The 22232-nt window shown below is 46.0% G+C and overlaps 1 protein-coding gene across 1 annotated transcript in view; it reads left to right on the forward strand.

The window, feature by feature from the left end:
• Positions 1 to 8427, forward strand: part of LOC119381729 (uncharacterized) — a 39074-nt gene extending 30647 nt beyond the window's left edge. The window contains exons 4-5 of the mRNA XM_049412879.1: positions 2108 to 2174; positions 2893 to 8427. Of these exons, the coding sequence (XP_049268836.1) occupies positions 2108 to 2174; positions 2893 to 3362 (537 nt within the window). The 3' untranslated portion in view covers positions 3363 to 8427. The remainder of the gene's footprint in view (positions 1 to 2107; positions 2175 to 2892) is intronic.
• Positions 8428 to 22232: the final 13805 nt, after the last annotated feature.

Genomic DNA, 22232 nt, shown 5'->3' on the forward strand with positions numbered 1-22232 from the left:
AGTAAACTAAAGTCTATTTCTGGTGCGGTAGCAGGCATGCGCTTTGGTTCTGTAGCTTCCACAGTGCTGTCAAGAAAAGTTGTCGCCGAGTATAGTGTTTTAATGTGGTTTCCAAACAACAGCAAAAAAAAAAACCTCTAGCCTAGACTGTCAATACTGCCCTCGTGGCCATAGGTTGGCAAAAAATATGGAGTTCATTCAAACTCACTCATGAAATATATTTTGCCCTTAGGGCTCACTCGGACTCAGACTCACCAAAGTTTTGCTCAACCGGACTCACGCGGACTCAGGCTCACTAACATTTTTCCCAACCAGACTCCTCAGACTCAAGCTGGCCTGAATATTACTCACCGGACTCACTGAGACTCGCGGCTCGATCTGGGTCTGAGTGAACCTGTGTGAGTCGACTCATGAGTGCGTTTGCTTATCTATGCTCGTGGCTTCGTAGAACGATGGAAAGGCCATATGTATCCAGCCTTCGTCGAGCGTGTGGTCTTACTTCATGTATATGCGAAAAGCGTGGCGTACACCCCTCACACCCTCCACACACGCACACAAAGTTTCGTGGGCGGTAAACAATGATCGGCCGTGTCCTAGCTTACCGTACTTCCTCACATACTATCAGCACGGTTTAATAATAATTGCTGAGGTTTTACGTGCCAAACCCACGGTACGATTATGAGTTCGGGAATGTATATCCAGGCAAAATTAACGATCACAAGAAAAGGTGAAGAAGACAGGAATGCGGCTGGACTACCAATGGTTTATGTAATAGAGCGGGTCTGAAATATATACAGTCCGCGGTCATATGGCCAAGTAACAATTGCCTTCACATCGCAAAAAAAAAAAAAAACGCAAACCAAACATGCGAAGCACACGTGCATCTACTATATTTCATAGATTACCGAACCTAGCCGTTCTTATTACATCTTCTTCACTGTCTGTTGGATAAACAGTTGGTAGTCCATCTACTTTCCTGTCTTCTTGACCGTTTCCTGTGATCGTTTATTTTGGCTGGATGTACATTCCCTTAATCAAATGCACTAACTATCCAACAACGTGTTATGCGATTATGAGTGACGCTGTAGAGGGGGAAGGGGGAGGGGGTGTGCTCCGAAATAATTTCGACCACTTGGTGTCCTTTAACACGCACCTAAATCTAAGCATACGGGTGTTCTTTTGCATTTCGCCTGCATCGAAATGCAGCCGGCGTAGTCGGGAGTCGAACCCGGGCCTTCGAGCTTAGCAGCGCGTACCATCATTGTTTAGTACTGGCCAAGGTTGGCTAAAGTCTGTCAATAGAGGCCACCCACTGTTATATAAGCAACCTTGCCTTTGTTCAGTATCACTCAAATTATTCTCTCTCGTATGCGTAGAAAAAAAACCCGTCAGAATTCTTTTGCTTGTTTTGAAGTGTTAGGATTGCTTCAACCAATTGTAGGCTTCACGTTTACGCTTGCGTTCACGTGGTCTTGTTTACGTCGGTACGGCAATAGGAGCCAATACGCGTAAACGGTTGTCATTCACGATTCAGCGGCTTGTTTTAGACGTCGCCGCCCAAAACGCACATCATGTTTTGTGAAGGCGCGCGTAGGCTTGCAAACATCTTTCACGTGCATAGTTAAGCACAAAGCTTTGCGAAAAGGCAGGCTTCATGCGAGTTCTGATTGACAAATTGGCGCTTTTTCAAAGTCGGTCCACGCATTAGCAAATTACTGAAGGACGGTTGGGCAGGATCAAATTTTCTTGTTTGCCGCGTACGTAATGCCTAGTAAAATGAGCTGGATTGCACCGGCTGCTCTTCGGCAGCGATGCCTTGACCGCCGTCACTCTCGCTTCGTGGCCTGTCGCTGTCTCTACTGAATAGACCGCGTAATTGCGTGTTGGCAAACGTCCACTATCGCTCAAGACGCTGCGGTCTTGTCGTTCTGAAAGAGCCCAACGGGCACCGTGGACGGCTATTTCTGAAACAATATTGAAATGAACTCTCGCACTGCCGCTTGTGAACACCTCGACAATTACCTCTTTGAAATGACCGTCGTCGTTGTTGCGTGACCTGCGGCTTTGGCATGATTGCCTGTTCAATGTTGGCCTGTTCTATCTTTAGGCGCCGCTCAAAACAACGCCGTTCGCCCTCATTTTTGCCATGGTAATTTTATTTTCGCTAATACAAGGTTGGTAGAGGGGGTTAAATAAAAGCTATTATGCGCTTGAATATTCAATTTTTCTTGCTCTTAAGTTTTATTTTTCTTCATCATCGTCAGGCTGTTTGACATCCACTGCCTTCGTTCTCGAAACTGTTGAAACTGTTGCAGTTTGTATGCATATAGACATATGCGCGTCACGCAAACACGCACACTAACAATTTGGTCGTCTGACCTCTCCCGAAATCGCATTTGGGCTGCGCCTTTGCTGTCATCTTGGGTGTTGCTGGAAATTGCTTTTGCACTGCATGAAGCCCACTTTTAGTTTTCTTACTTGTGAAATACTTTCTCAAGCCTACAAAAACTGCCATTCTTATCATGGAAACCAAGGTGTTTATGACATGAATAGCCTGACAAGAGTAGGTGCTCAATGGTGCATCTTTGACTGAAAAGAAATGGCGCTACAGAAGGACGGCGATTGTTTCAGAGACACCATAGGGCCTGACTTACCTGTCTCAGCCCTCCGTCTTCCTTCATGTGTACGCTTTGGTTTTGTTTTGTTTCGTTTTGTACGTTCGCCAAAAGGGCGAAGCCTACGCAGATTCGTGTACTACCTATCATTGCTATGCTTGCGAAATCGCTGTGCTTGCAGCCCTGGTTTAGGCATTATCGTTAAGTGTCTTCCAGTAATTTTCATGAGAAAGTATCGCACTGATTGCTTCCTCATTTGCGCCCTCTTTGAATGCAGAAAGCGTCGAACACGAGATGAACGGCACGTCGACGAAGGAACAGACGTCTTCCACGTCAGCGCCTCCGAGCAAACGGTCGCGGCACGCCGGCGGCCCGTCGCCCTTCTCTGGCAACGGCGGAGGGGTCCTCACCGACGACGACGCAGGCCTCGAGGAGCTAGCCGTGTCCGCTGCCTTGGGCGACGCCGCGAAGGGCGCAGACTTCCCGAGCCAGGTGGTCTCGTACCTGGTGACACGTCAGGCCAAGGAGATGCGCGTGCGCGAGAAGGAGCTCAAGCTGCGCCGCGAGGAGCTCGAACTGGAGCGCGCCAAGCTCAAACTCCAGGAGGACCGGCTGGCCCTCGAGAAAGCACGCTTTGAAATCGAGCGCCAGGAGCGCGAGCTGCGGCTCCGCTCCGAGAAGCAGGAGCGGACGCTCTTCATGGAGGTGCTCAAGAGGGTGGTCAGCTCGGGTCTCGCGGACTCCTAGCGCGCCTTTCACTTGCTCCTGTGCAGAGAAGCCTGTCTATGTGAACTTATGCTCTCTGACTTCTTCCTGCTAGGGTACGTGTGTGCGCCTTTGAAACACAGCACCGCCACATGCGTTGGTCGCGTTTTACTCTGTCCTTTTTTCTTGAAGAACTGTAGTTTTACTCTGTCAGTTCGCGTTGCGGCAATGGGAACAAGCACACGACGTGCGCTTCATGCGCGTAGCGTGAATAACATGCCGCTCAAGTGTTCAGAGAAGTGATAAAAAGCGTCAAGTGACTGTTGGCGCCAAGTGACAATAATCTGTCATTGGCATTTGGTACCTGAGTTATTTCAGGGAGGACCCTGAAGTAAATGCATCAGAGTGTGCAGGCTGCGTGTAATAGAGATGCGCTTATTTCTGCGGTATCAAAGCCACCTCGCATGCAACTTGCCACCTGGCTGCGGTTGGCGGGATGAAGTTTATAAGAAATTGAGCAAGAGAGCTTCACCATTTGATCTTGGCAGATTTTGTAGCGCTTACAAAACGCACGGTCCACAGCACAGCCTGAACTATGGACCTTTCGGGATACACTTTTGGAAAAATCTGCACAGGCGAGATTAACTTGTCTGAATGCCAAGCTGCCCAATTTGATTACCCAGTGTTGTTCGCATTAGGGGTGATACAAGTCATTGCTTCTGTTCGGTTCCTCATGAGAAGTGTGACAGACACTGGAACCTGTGCACCTCTGCTCCTCTTTGACATCTTATGTGCAACATACAGGCAGCACATTAAGGCAAAATGTTGGCCTCACTGGTGTTTCATCATTATACGTATAGCCACAGCACAGGAACTCAAGATAGACAGGAGCAGATTCTCTGTGTTTATGCCCTTGTTTACACTCCTGTGTTGTATATTTAATCATGAGGAAATCGCCCCAGCTTGCTGTCAGGCACTGGCTTTTTCTTTTTTTTTTTTCTTTGAACGAACCGCACCCAGTACATTATTGTGTTCATTGTCTCCCTGTTGTATTTATTTCAGGGCCCTTTTTGTGAAAGAGCCATGTTTATATGTGTACAAATGTGATGTGTATTTGTGAGTGTGGTGTTCATGCAATGATGAGATCACTCGTGTTCTGTATAGTTGAGGAGCATTCTGATGGTTCAACAAGTGCTCATAGTTGCGTCCACTACCAACACTGGCTAGTCCTGTTTTCTAGCACCAGCAGATGCAGGTGCAGCTGAAAAAATAAAATGAAAGTAGGTGGATTGCTTATGGTGCTTTCATATTTTCACATCGCAGCATCAGAAACAATAACATAGTTTCGGGACATTTTTTCAACTATGCTTACAATTGTGGGCACATAATCGAGAAGAATGCACCCCATTTTTCATCTTTGTTTCACCTTTAGTGGCAGGTGCTTGTAATAACTTTCAAATTCTCCGGAACTTAGTACAGTCACTTTAAAACAAACTTGAAGGGACCATAAAATATATTCCTATCAAAAGTCAGTAATAACAATCGTGTTTTACAAAATCTGAGACATCTTATTTCTTGTGCACCCAAATATCCACAGCACAATATAGATCAAACAGCATTAAAACAAAAAGGCAGGTTGTAAGGAGAGACATCTACGGATTTGCGTGGTACAAAGTATTGCTTCATGCAGTCTCAACAGTTGAGTAAGTCCTGCTTGTTAGCACTGTGCTGCGTACTGTCACTAAGTCTGAAATTTCACCTAGCTAACTCAAAAAGGCGTCGGTGCCATCGTAGTGTTGAAAGAATGCAGCAAAGTATTTTGAGGCATGGTAGCTGCACTAAGTCGGTACACTAGCGGTCCTGGTTACCCCTGGGCAGCATTTCAGCTATAATAATCAGCCTGCTGAGAGAATTAGAGGACTTGATCAACTGTTTTTCCTCTGGGGTGAAGCAACGCTGCCATGATATTGAAACTGTATGGAATAGCTTTCTATGTTGAAAGAAACAATTCCTACTCTTGTATTAATAGAACAGCCTCAAAATCTGTGGGTCTGGGCCTCTTGCAGAGCCAAATAGCATGGGCCAGTTGCAGCTGTAGAAGTTTGGTTTTAGTGAATTAGGGGTTAAAATTGAAGGAAGTTATTTTAAATTGGGCTTATATGAAATTACCAAATGTGGGTTTTTCCCAGCTTCTAAAAATTTGCATTAACAGTGTTGATTTTATGGGAGTGTACTGTACAGATACATATAATGGAACAATGTCATCTGCTACATACGTTGTTGCATAAAGAAGTTGAAAACTGCCTCTGATCATAAATTTGCATGGACATTTGTACATATTTCTCTGCTATGCTTAGCCATAGGGTCAATGTTGCATTGACACTGGTTGTCTCCCGAACCATAAAATTTTTTTGTAGGTTGGGCAATATTTTCTCAAAGAATAACCAACGCTTTCAATGGTGAATATGTTCATTGCATAAGAAAACTGCAGCATTAGTGTAATATTTATTGCGAGCATGTCTAATGAAAAGCAACGTTTACACATGCATATCGCTCCAGTTCCAAGACTTTCTAGGGTCCACTGGCTCGCTCAAGTGCAAGCATGCATTGGTGTGACATACAATGCAAGCAAGTAGGGTATGTAGCATCTAATACCTCATTCTGAGGGTAGAGATAACTTGCTCTGGGACTGATGACACATATCTTGTAAATAAGCACTGGACCTTGAATATACATTCTTTGATTATTTGCATGCATCACCTTTTCACAGTGAGGGCGTAATCTCTGCCAGATGTGTGAAAATATCGACATAGCACACTTCAAATGTCATTTTCATGGTGTTTGGAGCATAAGTCACGGACGCAACCGTGTTTTCATTCAATTTCGCAAGAGGGAATGACAATTGAATCTTGAGTAAGACAAAATTTGGACTTTTCATGTCAAGCAGATGGTGAACAAGATTAAGATTGCCTCTTTAAAAAGTGGCGTAACAGAGAGCAGTGTGCACATCACATTAAACCTGAGCAAGAATATGACCATCGTCAAATGGTGTAGCATAAAAGTATTGCATGGGATGTATCGTATGTATGGAACCAAGTTTGCTGACGTTCCTTTGATCATTTCAAAGAAGTGCGGCTACAGATGTGCGAGACAAAAGGTACAAAGAAGTCATATCACAGCTACGATTTACTGAAATATTGATTTTCCAGTTGAACCAGTAAGTTGCAATGTTTGTTACTAAACATAAATCTGGTATCCAGGCATTGCCAATAGAATCGAATATTGTTGATAAGCAGATCTTCAATGACGTTTTAATGGGAAGTAGGCCCGCTGAGAAGTGTAATTTTTGCATGATGAGCACTGCTGTGATGCAGAAGTGCCCCACATGACGGGTTGATCCAAGGGGGGGGGGGGGGGGTTCCGGGTGGCTGACCTGATCCCCTTAATTTTTACCCCTCTCCCCCTGCTCCCTCGGAAGCATCCTGTATCCACCCCTGCCTCACATCTCAACCCTTTGCACATTAGTGGGCTAACAGCTGGTTGATTCTATTCTGACATGGAAAGGGGACACCAGTGGCATTGCCATGCAACAGAATACTTAAAAGAAAAACTGTGAGCATTCATTGACGTATGCAATTGCTTGCCAGATAGTCGCTTGCCACATAGCGTACGTAGAGTACATCATATTTCATAAGGAGCCCCACTTGTATGTTAGCACCAGTGTCGTCCCTTTCTTCCGTGTCATTTTTTTTTTTTTTTTTTTTTGCTGTTTAGTCATAGCCCTCGTATCGTTCTTTTAGCATATTTGGCAACTGGAGTCGCGCTTAGCTCCTGAATGAATGACCAATGCGTGTTCCTACTGTCACATGTTTACCGTCACTTGCATTCTTAGCATCACAAGTATCAGGAGTGTACATGCAGAACGACAAATTGTTAAGCCGGCGCTTAAGGGTGTTAGAAATGTATGATCAGGCTTTCTATGTTGTCAGTGACCAAGTTCTACCTGGGATGTTGCGCTACCATCAGTGCAATGGCAATATGCCTGTCGCAGAAGGTATAAAGTCATGAAGTCATTGTCGCCAGAACATGTTGACTGATTGGCTCATTTGACGATAATATAAACTTTGGGGCACTCATTGCCCGCTCTTCTGCAACATTGTCATTTTCTAATGGATATACGAAAATTACGCGTAGGATTGAGCAAATAAAAAAAATTATCCTCCCATGATGACAAGCACCTAACATTGGCGCGCTTGGATAGATTAGCAGTCTAGTGTATGACTGATCTTCACTTTGTATATTCCATTGTTTGTTCGTATATTCAGTTGATTGTTATATTTCTCTGAACACTTACGTGCACATCGCATTGCAATGTGATGTCGCATCCTTTATACTGCCGTAAAATGACACAATTGTGTGTGTTAACGTGGAATTTTTGTTGCTAGGGGACTGAAGAAGCCACGTCTAATTTTCGTTCGCGATGATATACTTTTTTCGTAAATGGCATGAGGCATTGCACGTGCTCATTCGAAATCAGACGTTGAGGCAGTGAACTATTACGTGAAATGGTTTTTCACCGACAATCCTCACATGCCATTTAATATACAGAACTCCGGGTTTCGTTCTTTTCCTGGCACTTTCATTGTTTCGACGTGGCGAGGCGCCATTCTTGACGCTGGTCAAAAGCGTCGCGCAGCGTACGAATTCTTAACACGAGTTGTGTTGTTGAGTACTGTCACACTTTTTCTTTTCGCACCCTCCTCCGTTGGCTCAACTGTGGCGCAGCGCGCATTTCTTTGTCCTATAAGGCACGTTTACATTAATGTGCATCGTAGTTCTCAGCACATCACCCTAAAACCATGTGATAGCGTTTGCACATGGCGCGCCCCAGTTAGCCCGAAACAAGCCGCAACCAGCTTGCGGCGAGACAGTCGCGGTCGCGAGTGGAGAACACACTTGCACTCATCCCTTGCTGTACGCTAGCGTTTAGATGTTGAACTTAATGAATACATCACTCAAACATGCACTGCAGATTTTCTGTAGTTCTGTGCAGTATGTAGTATGTGTTCGCTAGTATTATGGATCCATTAAGTCAGTATCAGTTAGTCCAGCTGACCCGAAGGTCGCGGGATCGAATCCCGGCCGCGGCGGCTGCATTTTCGATGGAGGCGAAAATGTTTGAGGCCCGTGTACTTAGATTTGGGTGCACGCTAGAGAACCCCAGGTGGTCGAAATTTCCGGAGCCCTCCACTACGGCGTCTCTCATAATCATAGCTTGGTTTTGGGACGTTAAACCCCAGATATTATATCAGTTAGCCCAGCTAAATGCACTGACGATTTAGATGTACTGCGTGTTGCTCCCGTAGCATTGATGCAAAGCGACTTCATGGCGCATTAGCGCCGTTACTTGGCTGTGATGTGCGAAGTATGATGCGCACTAGTGACGGATTAAAGGATAGTCGGCCGGATACAATAGCATTTCGGGAGTTACATATGCAAATGATATCTCGTCAAACTCACTCGTCCATTACATCGTTTACATGATTAAATCTGTCTTTCTTTTAAATTACTGTTCGCAAATAAGAATGGATACCACGGAACTGTTGTCGCTGCATTTTTGTTACATTGAACAGATCTGTGTGTTCCTGCCTTCTTTTTCTTTTTTTTCACTGCACATTTTCTGTAGTCTATACGGAGAGTTGGATGTCTGATGTTGACACGTCAGCGTCGAAGATCTAATGCCCTCAACTTGGCGCCATCTCCCTCCGCATTTACATATTTCTTTACGCTATCCCAACGCAAATCGAAGCTGAGGATGATTCGTGCTGCAACTTGCCACGCATGTTGTCTTGAGCTTCGTTACGAGTTTTGCATTCCAACATTGAAGATGCTATCGTCTGGTGTTGTTGCTATTTTTTTTTTTTTTTTAGCTGTCCACTGTGTGTCGTTCGCTTCCACAAATCTGATTTTGCTCTCGAGTGTGGTGAAGGCTACTTGCACCCGCATGAATGTTTGATATAGACGTTCTGCGTAAGTTAGCAACGGCGATGTTGAAGCAGTTTTGTTCACCGAGTCGATCAGAGCGCTGAACATCGGACTTCGCTATAGTGTAAATAGATAAAAACTTATAAGACAAGAAGGAGAACTGGACAATGCGAAGTGTACACAATGCGCAACGAAATATGCTCTTATCAAGTCGGGCTTTCGTAATCTAACTTGATTTCTTGTGCCTGAATAAGTTCTCAAGTCTGCGTGTTGAAACGTTGGCTCTAGCACACCCCATGATTGTCGAAGGATTTTTCAGCCGTTAGTTAGCGTCAGTAGTACGTGTTTGTCACCCAGCCATAGCGTTGTTGTAATCTTAACTACACTGCAAGAAAGGGCTGCGGTTGCAGTGGTTTTCGAGGCAAGCGAACCACCGCAGCGCGTTTCTTTAAAACCTCATTCCGTTGCGTTTATTTTGAACTTTTAATGCTCAATATTCGCTTAACGAGTCATCAACACCTCTGACCTAAAACGCAGCGGTGTGGCCCAAGTGTGCAACACTACGATGGTGTGAGCTTGAGAACCGTGTCATGTGCTTGTCGCTGTGTCTCTTGCAGGTGAGCGAGCGCCTCGTTAATCTTGTGAAATGTTATTGATTTTTGTATAGGGACATCCCTCTTCGTCTCTATTTTGTTTGATTTCGTGCACTTACGGTTGTGTACTTCGTTCCCAATGCCAAAGCTGGTGTTCGTTTCGAGAGTGTTTGCTATACGCTCCATTACTTTGTGATATAAATAAAAGCGTATTTATTGACTACAACATTGTTTTTGCACGTGTTGATTGGTTGGTTTGTGTGGTTCAACGTTCCGAAGCGACTCAGGTCATGAGAGACGCCTTAGCCGAAGGCTCCGAATAACTCCGACCACCTCCGCATGGTACACGGGCCTTTAGCATTTCGCCGCCATCGAAATGTGACCTTCGCGGCCAGGATCGAACACGCGTCCTTCAGGTCAGCAGCTTTGCACCGTCACCGCTGGGCCACCGCTGCGGCGCTTTGGGTGTGTTTCATCGAAGCGATAAAGTTCTGCTGTGATCTTTAACATAATTGTTATACACTAAGTTTCGTGCTGCGAAGGCAAGACAATTACGAACACAAGGAAACTTTATGCGCCGGAAATTCCCCGCCACAAGAGAAGGGCTAAGGGACGTGCACGAAGCTATGAGCAGCCAAAACACAGGAAGATGAAGAGCCTACCTTCAAGAAGAACCATAAGAAAAAGTTGCCCTCTGCAACACGGCGGTGCGCACGATTTATCAGCTTCCTATGGTTTGTGGTGAAGTTTATGTTGAACAATCAAACGGATCTGTAAATGACGAACTTAGGAAGCTTGAACACAAAATAACGGCGAACACAAAAGCGAATCTCTAGGAAATGCGGGTGTCAGCCGGTTTTTCGCCGCACAGCCATGCTGCGGGTCTCGAAAAAGTTAAGGCCATATGTTGGAGACCTCATGGAGTCAGATTCATCACTAAAAAAAAAATAATAATAATAATGAGGGGTGGGGGGGGGGGCAACTTATGCATCGAGGGCACCTTGTAAGTATAACTACAGGTGCCCTTGCCGTTTATTGATTTTAGCGGGGTACAACTTCAAGTTAATGAAGGTCACGATTACGTTGTCGCACACGCACAGAATATTTTTTGGGAGAACATAATTTTGGTCGCATGTGCGAGCGATAAACCTTGTTCACCTTATCGCATTATCTGCATACCTGCACACTCTTTGTTGTTAGTGGTTGGGTACCAACTTATCCATTATACTACCTTGCCGAATTACCTAGATGGCCAAGGTGAAAAACCCATTGAATTCAGTGCAAAAATCAAACGTGAGTGGAAAGAGCGTGGCGATAAATATTATGGGAAACGTGAACGGCGCACCCGTTTATTCAACGAGTTAATCGTGGAATTTCGAAACAAATAAAAGAAGAACGAACGAAAGAGAAGAAAGAAAACGTTCGCTAGCTGTTTGGGCCGGATGGTAATTAAGGAATAAAGAAAAAAGCGAGAATAGCGCAGTCCACCTGACTCCGGCCGACTCTAACAATCGTTGCCTTTGCGGCCGTTCAGTTTTATTCGTTCAAAGTACTACAGTGCCGCGCTTGGCGAAGATCGTGGAGTTGTGGAGAATAATCTCCTTGCACTCCCCCCCCCCCCTCCCCAAACTACGACGCGAGTCAGAAAAGATCCACCCCCCCCCCCCTTCACCTTCGAGTGCCTCGAGCTGCTACAACCGCTGCGTACTCATGGATCGGCAAGTGCTGGCCGCTCACTTCTTTTCCCCGCCCTCCTCAACTAACCGCGTGCACGCACGCACACACGCACACACGATGGACGAAGATCAAAGGCGAAAGCCGCCTCCTCAATTAGGCACCGTTTGCGCTCTTCATTAGAACGTCAGGAGACGCCACCACTGCAGCATCGGGAGAGGCGAAGATGTTTGGAGGTGTATATAGGCATGCCGGAGACAGAAGCCCCTCCACGCGCGATAATGGCCACCGACATAGTCATCTTATTGTGTGTAGATGCCGCAAATGGGTGGCCGCATAAAGGGGCAAGTTCATGCGACACAATGCGACAGCAAAAGGCAATGAAGGCTGAGGACGGCGTTGCAAGCAGGGAAAAAGAATGTCGAACGTACCCACAAAGGAAAAGCCGATCGTTAACCGTGGGAACGGGCATTAAGTGCGCGAGTCCCGGCACCCGAGTTTCTTTATTTTCTTTGCGTCCTGATACACAGTTGCACATGGTAGCTTATAATGCGCAGGCCTGCGGTGAGCTAGAGACTGAGGGCTGTTTAGTGTCGAGTAAGCAGTGAGGGCGCTAGCAAACACATAAAGCGGCCTTTTGCTTTATGTCTTGAGCACCGTGAGAACCCGCGTTTCAATGCGACCCTACCCTTTCTAGTTGTATCTAGTGGAATAACATGGGGCAATATCGAGAAATCAAGATTTGGTTTCCGCTAAGTACCACTGTTATCAGTGCTTCCAGCAGTTTCTGTTTCTGATTATCATAGATAAGACAGTTCAAAGAACACGTGCTTATACGTTCCTCGCAAGGGCTAGAGGCAGTATACATTAAGCGAATATATGTATATAATCTGCCTTCTTTTGCTGGTGGCGCTAAAATCGAGTAAGGGACGCGCAGTACATGCTTCTACAGGAAGTGTATGACAAATCTAACAAAAAAGATAAAGATGAGTGATAAATGGGTATGGCTTCAGACCGCTTGCGAAACTTTCGTGTGAAGCTGCTCGCTCGTATGCTGCGCACGTTCGAATACGCATCCGGGACAGACAGGGGATCGCCCCGAATTTGCCTTTAGGGATTGACTGCGTAACGACATAACCCTGGATGAAAGAACGGGTCAGGGCTTTGCCGACGGTTTAGCAATGCCTCATACTTTATGCTTCCGTGTACCTTGCGCAGAGGCAAAATGTTAGCGCACGTTTCACAGGAGCGAGTATTCGGGTTGTTTGAACTTACGACGAACTGATCAAGGACTTCCTGGAGTCTGTTGTTTCAGCGACAATTCCGCTTCGGTATCACCAATTCATGATTTGGCCTCCTTGTCACTATAACTGTTGCTCAAACACACCTCATAATCGATGCTGGGGTCCTCTGAATCAGAGTTCACGATATTACCGGAAATCTGGCAATTCCTGTCAAGTTCATGTCGTCCTCCATCAGTCATTGCACTGATGTTCGAGAGCGTCAACCATTACGGATGCCTTGGAGGCCGCTAAAGCAATCAGCGGGAGAAAATTGACTGGAATGTCGCGTGCCCTGCTTTATCATATTCAAGATAAGAGAGAGAGAGAGAGATTTATTTATAGAAAGGCAGAGAGGTCGGCCTCGACAGAACACAACCTCGACAACGCTCGACAGAATTTCTTCGCGGTGGTATCGCCCGCGTTAGCTGAAGGCAAATTGTAAAAGTAAGGCTTCTCGATTCCCACCTTGGCAATATTTGACTGCTGTATGCTAATAATAATATTCGGGGTTTTACGTGCCAAAACGTCGATATGATTATAACTCACACTCTAGTGGAGGGCTCCGGAAATTTCTACCGTCCACCTCAATCTAAGTACACGGGCTGCGCTCTAGCATTTCGCCTCCATCAAAACGCGATCGCCTCGACCGGGATCGAACCCGCGACTTTATCAGGTCAGCAGCTGAGCACCGTGACCACTGCACCATGGCCACTTTATACCATACGGCGGTTTGAGATACGTTGAGCAATCTCTCTCTCTCTCTCTCTCTCTCATGTGAAATTATGACTACAGTCTTCAACCCACTGAACGAGATCGTTGTTTAGCTCTTTCTTCCTTTCTCCTGCGTCACGGTTTTCTTCGTTGCAAGCATCTCGTGATCCCAACCAGCCTTCCCTCTTTCCCAAAGTGTTGATCTTCACTGCTTTCCACACCTTATGTCTGTCTATACACTCTACATAGAAGGGACCGGAAGGGCGCCTACGCGAACTGGCCGAGCTTTGCGATAACGATTCGCATTTCACGCTCGGAACTATGGTCGCCTCTATTTGCATCTTAGGAAGCGTTTTACTGCTTAGATCAGCGCTTCTCAAATGCGTGCCCGCGAAGTCATTTTCGGGGATCCGCGAATTCCATCCTCCAACGAAAAAAAAAAAAGAAAACTCATTTTTTGGAGGCACACTGCGTTCCGAGACAGCGGCCCCTTCTGATTTTTGGTATGTTTCACCGCATAACACTTTTAAATTGCGGCGGAGCTGACTTACGTTTCCCCTTCACCATGAGATGGGTGTAACGCTTTTGTTGCAGTTTTCTACGACGCATACAGGCGAGCATGTTTCTTCTAGGCTTGCATACTTGAAGAGCAAACATAGCTTTCTAGAAACGGCTCGAATGCTGCTGCAGACCATACAACTCATTGACAAGCTGTCGAGATCGTATTGGTGTGGCCCTTTATAGTTTGACGATTCTTTTCCAGGGAGAAATAAAGCCACCTCTTTCACGCGGCATGTTGTGTTCATTTATGACTCCCCCTCCCCCCTCCTTTCTCTCACTGCAAGGGGTCCCTCATCACTTCCACCAGCCCACAAGGGGTCCCTGAAACATCCATGGCTGAGAAGCACTGTCTTAGATGTTATGCAGCCTCGAACTATGATGAAGGTGATGAGAAGCGCCAGAACGGGAGAAGAAACCAACCAAGATAGAAAGAGCGCTATATACAGCCTACTATACTGCCGTCGGGTTCGGAACCTTTTCAAGCATGACCGGCTTTTAGCTTGCCGATAATATTAGAGCTTCGTTAAACGAAGAATTCGACGACCTTCGTGCTCGCGCATCGTCGCGGTTGCGCGCCTGTAATCGCTCGTTGCCCGCGCGCGGTGCGTCATGGCTTTGCGTTCGTGTTCAGCGGTGTTGCACCACGCTTGGAAAGGGGCTCGCCCGGCGCATCCTTCCGTGGAGGAAAAAGAAAAGCGAACGCGCGTCACGAACGGAATAAGGAGGTCGCCGATATGCGTGCACCACGTACGCATTCTGCTTCAAAACAGCTCGTCTTCGCGCAAGACACCGATGTATCTTTCTTTCTTTCTTTGCTTCTTTCTCGCGAGTTATTTTTGACTGCTCATATTTGAGTAACGGCGCTCACGATCAGGACATGCGGCAACTCGTATTCTGCGAAGCGGCCGTGTGCAGATATAAGAAACTCGTCGCTATCTCTTCTTCAATCGCCACGTTCCTGCACTGATTGCATAGGTCGGATGGCTCGTCATGAGTTTGAACGTGATATAGGCTTGGCAACCGAGAGTAGCCTATTCGTTATGGCTGCGTCAAGTTCTGGCAGCGCACAGCTTGACTGTATAAATGCGCGCGCGCACTGGAGCAATTGACTGTCATGTCCTTGTATCTACGGGAAATAAAAGGCGACTCGTGTTGAGTTGGAGGAACCAAATAGCCATATGCGTGAGGCAAGAGGCTACCCCCCCCCCCTAATCATCTTCAGTAAAGGGGACGGGGGGGGGGGGGAGAGAACCTTGGGGCACGCCTATCCGCACACAATCTAGGCTCAAAGTACTACATGCACGCATATCGTTTCGCGTCGCATTGGTTCAATCTATTCGGGAAAAAAAAAAAAAGACCTGTTCACAGCTATAGTAAGTCTATGTTTGGCACACAAAATTTCATAATTTTTGCCTAATGTATCCCAAGACATTCTCTCTGCAGAGTCACGCTATTTTGGTTCAGAGTACCGATATCCTTCTCAAAGTTATGCGTCAATGAGAATGTAGGAGTGGCTTGTGCGGTATGGCATACGTAAATTCGGCTTCTGTATCGTTCGAACTGGCGGACGTTTTTGGACGGCGGTGTAGCTTTTGTAGATTCATACTTCCACAATAATGCGAATTGTTCGCCGGTTTGATTATAGAGCAAACACTGCGGGATCGGGTTTTCCTTTCTTTTTTTTTTAACATCGACTGTTCAAACAGCACAATTTGCGTCATCGCGGAAACTACGAATTTGGGAAGTCTTACCTTAGTAGTGAGGAATTTATGAGTTCCCTGTTCTATACGAGAAGGGGGGGGGGGGGCTATACGTGAAATCATATATGGTCATCCTAACTATAATAGCACGACTTATGTGCCGCCTGCGAACTTCGAAACTTCATTCAAGGAAACATTATTCTCTGCATTTACGGGGCGCCACATTGGAGTGTCATGGTGTTATTCAAGTTGCATATTGTATGTGATGTGTATTTTTTATGCGCTCGTGTTATTGGGATAACGCTGTCTTATATGTAATTTTTAAACCCTGTATGTTCTTAGTTCGACTGCTTCAAAAGTCAAAAGAAGCGGACGCCTTATTTGTGTGCCAACATCTTATATCATGTCAGTAAAAAGAAAGAAAGAAAGAAAGAAAGAAAGAAAGAAAGAAAGAAAGAAAGAAAGAAAGAAAGAAAGAAAGAAAGAAAGAAAGAAAGAAAGAAAGAAAAGAAAGAAAGAAGCTGATGTAAATACCCAAAACACTTGTGTATGTAGATATATACTTTTTTTTTTTCGGGGAGGGGGGGGGGGGTTAGCGTCCTATAACCACAATATGATTATGAGGGGCGCCGTAGTGGAAGGCTCCGGAAATTTCGACCGGCTGGGGTTCTTTAAAGTGCACTTAAATCTAAGTACACGGGCCTCAAGCATTTTCGCCTCCATCGAAAATGCGGTCACCGCGGGCGACCTTCCGGTCAGCAGTCGAGCACCATATATATAACCGCTATACCATCGTGGCGCGTTTATCAACATATCTGCTGAACATTCTTTTTTTTTTTTAGGTACAACTTTACCTGGTAGGTGTCAAGAGCCTTCCGAAAAACACCAATGACGCAAACCGCTGCATAGAGTGCTAGAGTCCGCGTAGCTGTTCGGTACAACATACGCCATTTGCGCATAGGTCAGAGCCGGCTGTGGCAGCTAGCGAAGCGGCAAATTATTTGCCGTGCCAGATGAGACGGCTCAGCGTGATATGAAACTCCCTTGGCCTAGCTGCGCCCTGAAAGTGCAGCGACCGTAGCTTCGTCGCGAAACTTCTCGCAACAAGCTATACACGTAAACAAGGTAAACGCGATACTTGTAACCGTATACGCTCCATGTATATTAATCTCATGTGAACACGTATGACGTGGCAGCTTAGAGGCTATGGTGGTGCGCTGCTATATCCTCGAGGACGTGGGTTCGAATCTCGACCACGGCGTGACCACATTTCAACGGGGGCGAAACGCAGATGCAACCGTGTATGATTATATTTACGTGGACGCTGATGTATCCCAGGGGGTCAAGGTTAAACCGGAGTCGCCCACCGTTGCGTGCCTCATAATCATATCGTGGCTTTGACACGTAAAACCGCAACGTTTATTATTAGTATAGTATGTTCTCATATAGCATATGGGGCACTTCTCATATGATTGTGCGTTCATATGGGGATCCCATGAAAAAGCCGGCATGTTTCCACATATAACTTCGGCCCCCATCTTCGTCCAGCGCGAACTCGCGCTGCGCGCAATCCACGGGCTTTAGAGTCGATACCCTCTGGAGTGTGGACGATTTTTCTGAGCTGACGGTCATATTGCTAACTCAGTTAAACACCCACAGATCGAAAGGATAAGTGAGAAAGTATTATCCATCCAGTTATACATGCAAGTATCTCAAAATGACTTTGCCGTCTGGACTTTTTTCAGTCGCAGAAGCCACTTGACGTCATGCCTTGTAAACTCCGCTTGGCTGCTCGTGGCTACGTTACAAACGCTCGCTTTGGCAACAACGGCGCAGTCCGAACGCTGCATATCTGCGATTCCCAGGTTGGTGATAACATCACTGAGTCGCTCGCTGTCATTTCTTACACTACCGCCGCTGCTGCCTTGTTACCGCTAGGTTGCTGGTGTTTTATATCGTGCATTTTGCTGTTCCGTGCGTACGTACTTTTGTCGCTACCATCTCTTCGAGTGATACATGCCCCTCCTGCCTCCTGCGACGATTCCTCGCCACGTGACGACCGCCCCTTCAATTGCATCGTATGTGAGTACACTCAACATTTGTGATGTTGCTCAGGCTGGTCTGAGAGCTGCCGTAATACGTGACGCGTGCGTTACTTTCCGCAGCGCAGAGAGGAAAGCAGGATGTGGGAACTAAGCTATTAGCAGGTTTGGCTGAAAAGATGGGCGCTCTCCCGCAAGTATTCGAATTATTGTTAATTAACTTTATTTGCCAAGGGGGTGAAATTTAAGCCGCGATACAGCTGATAATCTGCAAGTATAGTGAAATTCTGAGCAAACTTCAGCGAGTCAGGAATAATGGTACCTTGAAAAATGGCATACAGAGTGTTGAAAGGAAACCCCGTGACGTTGCTGCAGATTAGAAAGCTCAAATACAGGGCTATAGCATAAATGATTCATTCGTTTTGAAAATGCTACACAGTAGAACAACGCTGATACGTTTTTGAAGACAACGCTGATACGTTTTTGAAGGGACCGTAAAAAATAAACGTCAGAGCCGGGAAACGCAAGAGCCGAGAAACAGAAAAAACGAAAAAAAATATATCTAGTGGTACAGAATTTTATCTCAATGCTTACGCTTGAAGAAATCGTGCATTACTCATACCCGAGCAGCACGAAAAGTTTTTTGGGCGCCTGCAGTGTCAATCCTTTTAATAAATCTGTAGCACCACCACGGCCGACACCCAGGGGCGTAAGCAGAAATTTCTTTCGGGGGAAGGGCACTTCCTTTATTTGAAGTGGGTGCCGTGCATGCAGATGTGGTCAGGTGTCAGTTTGTGCTCTGTATCCCATGGCAGAAAAATATTCTGGGGGGCGGGGGGGGGGGGGGGGGGGGGAATGTGCTTGGTGTGCCACCCCTTGGTACGCCACTACCGACATCTGACAAGCGAGTCACTTTTGGCGATACCTTCTCAAGATTGTTGCCGGATGCGTCGGCGTATCCGAGCGATAATGGAGCCCTGCTGGCATAGCGTAGAACCATAATGGCATATGCGTATATGTACATACGCGTACACATATATGTGCGAAGCATATATACACGCTCACATACAATCGCACGCACGAACATACCTAAAGTATGGTTGAAACTCACCCCCTCCCCACAAAAAAAAAATTCTGGTTTACGTCACTGGTTGCTTGTGCCAATCACAGCACCGTTTTTCACCCGAGTTTTATTGGTCATTGTATAGTACACAAAAGATCTAGCTTTGTTAGTGCTAGCCATCGCGTCAAACGACCCTGCGGTTTCTCTATATTCTGTCCCTCTTACCTGCAGGAAAGTTTCTTTTCTTCATTTTTGTTTCCTTTAAGTTGAAGTCCCTTTTCCTTCTAATGTCTAAATATCAATTCATAAAAACCCGCCGCGGTGGTCTAGTGGTTATGGCACTCGACTGCTGACCCGAAGGTCGTGGGATCGAATTCCGGCCCCGGCGGTCGTATTTTCGATGGAGGCGATCGAATTCACATGCTAAGGCCCCGTGTACCTATATTATGTAGCACGTTAAAAAACCCCAGGAAGTCAAAATTTCCGAAGCCCTCCAACACGGCGCCCTCATAATGATCTCGTGGTTTTGGGACGTTAAACCCCAACAATTATTATTACAGCGAAAGCTGTTATGAGATCATTTCAACGGCCGTTTTTGGTGGCGTAGTTGTCCGCCGCCGCCGCCGCCGCTGCCGCCGCCGCCGCCATTTCCAGGATGGAACGGGGTTCGAACCTGGGCCCTCTGCGTGGGAGCCCAGTGTTGTACCTCAGAGCCATGCCGGTGCTTCGAACTGCCTTGCAAAACGACGCTATACAGGCTTCATGTCCAGAAGCAACCACATTAACATATGTAATTTAGTGTGGTAGAAGAGTGAAATAACAACCACGAACCACACAACGCGAATTCTGTAACCAGGCGTCACACAATGCGAATTGCGCAACGAGTGGGCTGTTGCATGCTTCCAACCCACTACAAGGGGCTTTGCAATAATTCTTCATCGTCATCAGGCACAACACCAACAAAGTGCGCATAATGCCTTAAATGTTTTTAGCGGGTACCACGGCTCTCCGTTGAATGACGAAAAATGACATAGTGGCTGCTTCCCTACTTCCCCACAGAGATTATGATTTATAGCGTAGTGGGTTCCTCGCAAGTGCACTTGCTTTGGTTGCCAAGGAAGCCCATGAGCCCATCATCCATTTCCTCAGGGTCTCAATAAAGTTCTTCCCCCCTCTCTCTGTCTCTCTTTCTCACGTCAATGTATGTTATATTGCATAGTGGGAGAGTTAAATAGCGACCGGGCGTCACACAATGCGAATTACGTAACTGGTGAGCCGTTTAAAGCTTCCAACCCATTACAAAGGACTGAGCCACAGTTCTTCATCGTCGTCAGTCGTCACGTAAACAAAGTGCACATAATGCCTTACATATGTGTAGCTGGAACCTCGCTTCTGCGCACAATGACGAATAATGGCGTTGTAGGTGCTTCCCAATTTCACAAATATTGTGATTTATGGCGTACTGGGTACCTTGCTAGTGTACTTGTATTAGTAGCCCCAAGAGAGTTTACAACGGGCTCTAGAAATGCCGCTCTTCCAGCTTTCGCTGTGACTGTGCTGCGCTTTCCGCGCAGGCCTGGCATTTATTATTAATTCATACAAGTACTAATTTACAAAATATGCTTTCCTTCGACCTGTCATCGAACGTCATCATGTTATTCTTGCTGCTCTTTAGTGTCGCTATAAACAAAAGTCAAATCCCTGACGGCCCGGGATATAAGCGCAATAAAAACTGCCACAATTGATACTTATTCTCGTGCCGAGCGGGCCCTCTACAATCACCGTGTGTTTCCCCATGTAAATGGAATAACGTCACGTGCGATCTGGCTCAAGGACGCGCTAGCATAGCGATGGAGTATAGCTGTAAATGTCAGGCCACAAGCAGCGGCTATGGGATAAAGCCTGGCCCTATTGCCTTTGGCGCCCGGGTGATCTGACGGGATCGGAGTGATTTACCGCACACATGTTTTTCTCGTCAACATTAGAGGCATGGACTGGGCCACGTAAACAGTATTATTAAACTGCGGTTGTGCACAGGGAGCCCTTTCGATCATACGTCCTGTATGTACACACATAAGACCATAAATTGTAGCGTTTTTTTTTTTTCTAAAAGAGCCAAATGCACTTCAACTGAAACTGAGAAAAACGCACTTTTTTGCTGCTGCCAATATTGTGGGACCTGCTCCAACAATTGTTTGCCAGTGTGTCCCTGTCCACTAAATACCTCAAATCTATATTGCGGCTAAAATCTATATAGCCCACTATCGTCGGTATTCAGGAGTAAACTTTGTATTTGACTCTTATAGATTGGAACATATCATTTTGGCTTCAGTTAGCTCATAAAAGAAGTCTAAAATGATTCGAATGTACGGTATAGCATTATTTTGCGATAAAATTAACATCATCCTTGTGTTTTTGTCGCTTCCGTCCTCCGTCGCATGCGCGTAATAGCGACGACTAGACTTGAAGAGCGAGTGGTCCTTCCTGGCAAAAGGTGCAATATTCTGGATTGTCGGCAGCGTTTTGTTGTTCTTGGCATCTATTGCATTGAAAAGTTCTCCAGCTCTTCTTCTTCTTCTTCTGAGCTCGTTTTATGCCGTGCCGTTTCGGATAACTTCTTCTTCTTCTTCAAGGAATACATCGGTGTCCAATATCTTCATTGCATATAGCTTTTATTTCGAATATATCGTCTTCGAGCGGAAGAAGGACATGATACTGCAGCGCTAAACTCGAAAAGAAACGCTGAGAGGCAAAAAGAAGTAGGAAAGTCGGCCTCTTACTCTTTATATTCGACTTTTGCCCTCCAACATCATGTCCATCAGTAAGTGGCAAATCGCCCAAGAAAAAACTAATTGTGGAACGTAAACACGATAGCAAAGCAACGAGGACACAAATGAAACATATTGGATGAGACCATGTTGGTTGTTTTGGTCACGATTGTTGACGCAGCGCTGGTTTAATGAATGTGGCTCAGTTTGATTGAAACAGATGCAGAATTTGGTTCATTTTTGATTAGAAACTGCCTTTTTGAGTTCACGTTACAATCAGGAATGGCCCCATTTTGATTCCAACTGTTTTACAAGTTGAAGATACTTAGGCGCGCTTTACGCTCCCGCGAAACTTAGCCCAGTTTCGGTTTCTGCATTTGGCTCTTTCTGAAAAAAAAAAAAAAACGCCACAATTATGCTCGGCTAAAGTCATTACTGTCGCTTTGTTTGCAGTGATATAGGCTTCGTGGTATCACTTCGCCTTCATCCGGAGCACTTCACTAACGTTGGTTATTAAGCATTATATAGTACA

The sequence above is a fragment of the Rhipicephalus sanguineus genome, chromosome 2 (assembly GCF_013339695.2).
Source record: "Rhipicephalus sanguineus isolate Rsan-2018 chromosome 2, BIME_Rsan_1.4, whole genome shotgun sequence".
Lineage (NCBI taxonomy): Eukaryota > Metazoa > Arthropoda > Arachnida > Ixodida > Ixodidae > Rhipicephalus > Rhipicephalus sanguineus.